This window comes from Nanorana parkeri, unplaced genomic scaffold (genome assembly GCF_000935625.1).
Source record: "Nanorana parkeri isolate BGI_ZX_2015 unplaced genomic scaffold, ASM93562v1 scaffold102, whole genome shotgun sequence".
Lineage (NCBI taxonomy): Eukaryota > Metazoa > Chordata > Amphibia > Anura > Dicroglossidae > Nanorana > Nanorana parkeri.
The window spans coordinates 2,098,694-2,101,073 of NW_017306370.1; the positions used below are offsets into that span (position 1 = coordinate 2,098,694).

Below are 2,380 nucleotides of genomic sequence, written 5' to 3' on the forward strand. Positions count from 1 at the left end.
GCGACCCCCACCCCCCCCCCCCCCCCCATGCTGCTGTAAGCATTACCTTATTTGATGCCTATTGCTATCATCTTCTTCCCGCTGCTCGTTTCCGAAAAACCCTCCAGCGCTGGTGCCAGTCTCTGATCCACAACCGACTCCACGGGTCCCACGGAGTCTGTCCGGCGTGCGGGTTCCTGGCTACGTCCATTTACTATCATTGTGTTTTCTCCCCACTCTACTGCGCATGCGCCCGCACACTTCGTCCTTCACAGCCATTTGTGAGCCGGGAGTTCTTCAGCCGGGAGCGAGCCATGCTAGAACAGATAATTCATTAGGTATTTGCCTACTTTTTAATTTTTTGTAAATCATGGGGCATATATCTACTGCTGATGCAAAACAGGACTTTAAAACTACATTAAGGTCCCATAGGTCTGCATTAACTGCATGGTTTCAAACCTTCCGTGTTATAGTGCAAGAGGTGCTTTGCCTTGCAATTCATTTTAATGGCTTACAAAACGCACCTCTGCCACAATGCACAGTACCACAATACTATGCGTTGCAGCCCCCAAAAAAGTAGTGCACCCATTACTTTCTTTAGCTGCACCACATGGTATTGCAGCGCAGTCACATGCACTGCAGCCAGAGGTGCGCGTGGGGTGCCATTCAAATGAATGGCAATGCAACACACCTCTTGCACAGTAACACACAGTAGGTGTGTGGTGCAGCAACATGCAATTAACACAACACTATGGTGCAAATGAGCCCTAACAATGTGTAAGGGGCCCATCCGCACCATGGCACTTTGCTTACCTGGACAGTGAGTGAATAGGCCCTTAATGGGTCACTTAGCAATAAGTTAGGAAAGTGTGGGAACACCTGATAGAAATACACACACATATTGCAGAGCCTGCCTAAAATCCCTACAAGAACACACTATCCTATTATAATGCAAAATTCACTGCACATATCTCACCATCCTAGGCTGTAGCGCTGCACTGCTCATCTCTCTCTTCCTGTATCCACACAGCCCCGCCCCCTCTGCTTACACAGGTAGGTTGGCCCAATGCTCCTGTAACGTCATCAAAACACGGCTACCAGCCCGTTATTGACAATCACGCCGACCAATCAGAACACGTTCCATCAAGAAGACACTTGAGGCTCCGGATTTGTGTCTGCTGCCATATACACCGCTGCTGGGAACAGCGCTGCCTCAGCGTGCACCTTGAACGCTGATACTACTTAGCCACAACCACTAATTCCACACACACACAAAGCATTCCGCCTCCACATTACCGATGACCAATAATAACCTCTACAGGCGTGGCCTAGCCCGATCCCCCGAGTCTGCTTTTCTATTGGCTCTAAAATCAGCCAACTGCCATCAAAGCTGAAGGTTTCTCCCTAGATCTGCGATTGGTCAACGTTCTACATTCCACTCAACCATTGGTTGGCCGGATTCAAACAGGTGTTTCCCGCTCCGGAATGGGGAGCTCCCATTGGCTCCCACGGTCCTTCCTTTGTCGTGATGCAGATTGATCAGCATCCGGTTCCAGTGCTCCGTGTTTTTTTTCTTTTCCCCAAAAATTGTCTTATTGTGGATTGGTAAAGCGGTGCTGGGCCGACTGTAACAGCGAAGACGGCAGCTACGGAAGAAGCGACCTGAAGGAGAAGCCGGGAACGCCGCCGCGCCGCAACCTTTCCGGGTGGATTGTGTAACGCGAACCAGAAAGGAGACGGGCGGGCGCCGGACTCACAAAAAAAACTGAATAAAGGCAAAATAAAGGAGTCGGACGCTAAACAGAAAGCCGTCTGTTGCTGTAGGCGAGCACCGGCCCAGACGCGTGCGGAGGCCGCAAACCCCTGGAAATTTTGTGGTTGACCCTGAGCGGTCGGCCGGCTTCTATTCCTCTCTCCTCCCCGCCGATTGATCCTGTGGTGTGACCCGGAGCGGTCGGGCAGCTTCTCGTCTCTTCCCTCAGCCAAGCTAGCGCCGGCGGAGGATGGCCTCGGCTCTATACGCCTGTACCAAGTGTCACCAGCGGTACCCGTTCGAGGAGCTCTCCCAGGGCCAGCAGCTGTGTAAGGTGCGTCCGCTGTGTTCGGGGACCGCTGTGTTCGGGGACCGCGCCGTCCACCTCCCTCGGGCCTGGTGGTAGCCACAGCACCTGGCCTCTGAGTCACCGAAGGACGCTGGTACCCACCATCATCAGGCCGAAGCAAAGATGGCGCGGTCACCCATAGCAACCAGTCAGCCTTCATCTTTATTGCTGAGCTCCATCCTTCTAGCAGGCGGTGCATTAGACGATTAATCTGCAAAAAAGTCATTTTCTATGATAGCTGCGTAGCCAACTAAGGGCTGTCCAGGCTCTTGAAGTATCCAGTGTAGCTAGTGGGTGGG

The 2,380-nt window shown here is 52.6% G+C and overlaps 2 protein-coding genes across 5 annotated transcripts in view; one reads left to right on the forward strand and one right to left on the reverse strand.

Moving 5' to 3' along the window:
- CEP57 (centrosomal protein 57) overlaps positions 1 to 1,071 on the reverse strand; it is a 24,476-nt gene extending 23,405 nt beyond the window's left edge. The window contains exon 1 of the mRNA XM_018552946.1: positions 956 to 1,071. Within this exon, the coding sequence (XP_018408448.1) occupies positions 956 to 985 (30 nt within the window). The 5' untranslated portion in view covers positions 986 to 1,071. The remainder of the gene's footprint in view (positions 1 to 955) is intronic.
- A 711-nt stretch (positions 1,072 to 1,782) lies between these two features.
- The window catches only part of FAM76B (family with sequence similarity 76 member B), a 16,383-nt gene continuing 15,785 nt past the window's right edge, over positions 1,783 to 2,380 (forward strand). For all 4 annotated transcript variants that reach the window (XM_018552948.1, XM_018552947.1, XM_018552949.1 and 1 more), the window contains exon 1: positions 1,783 to 2,066. In XM_018552948.1, coding sequence (XP_018408450.1) covers positions 1,983 to 2,066 — 84 coding nt within the window. In that variant the 5' untranslated portion in view covers positions 1,783 to 1,982. The remainder of the gene's footprint in view (positions 2,067 to 2,380) is intronic.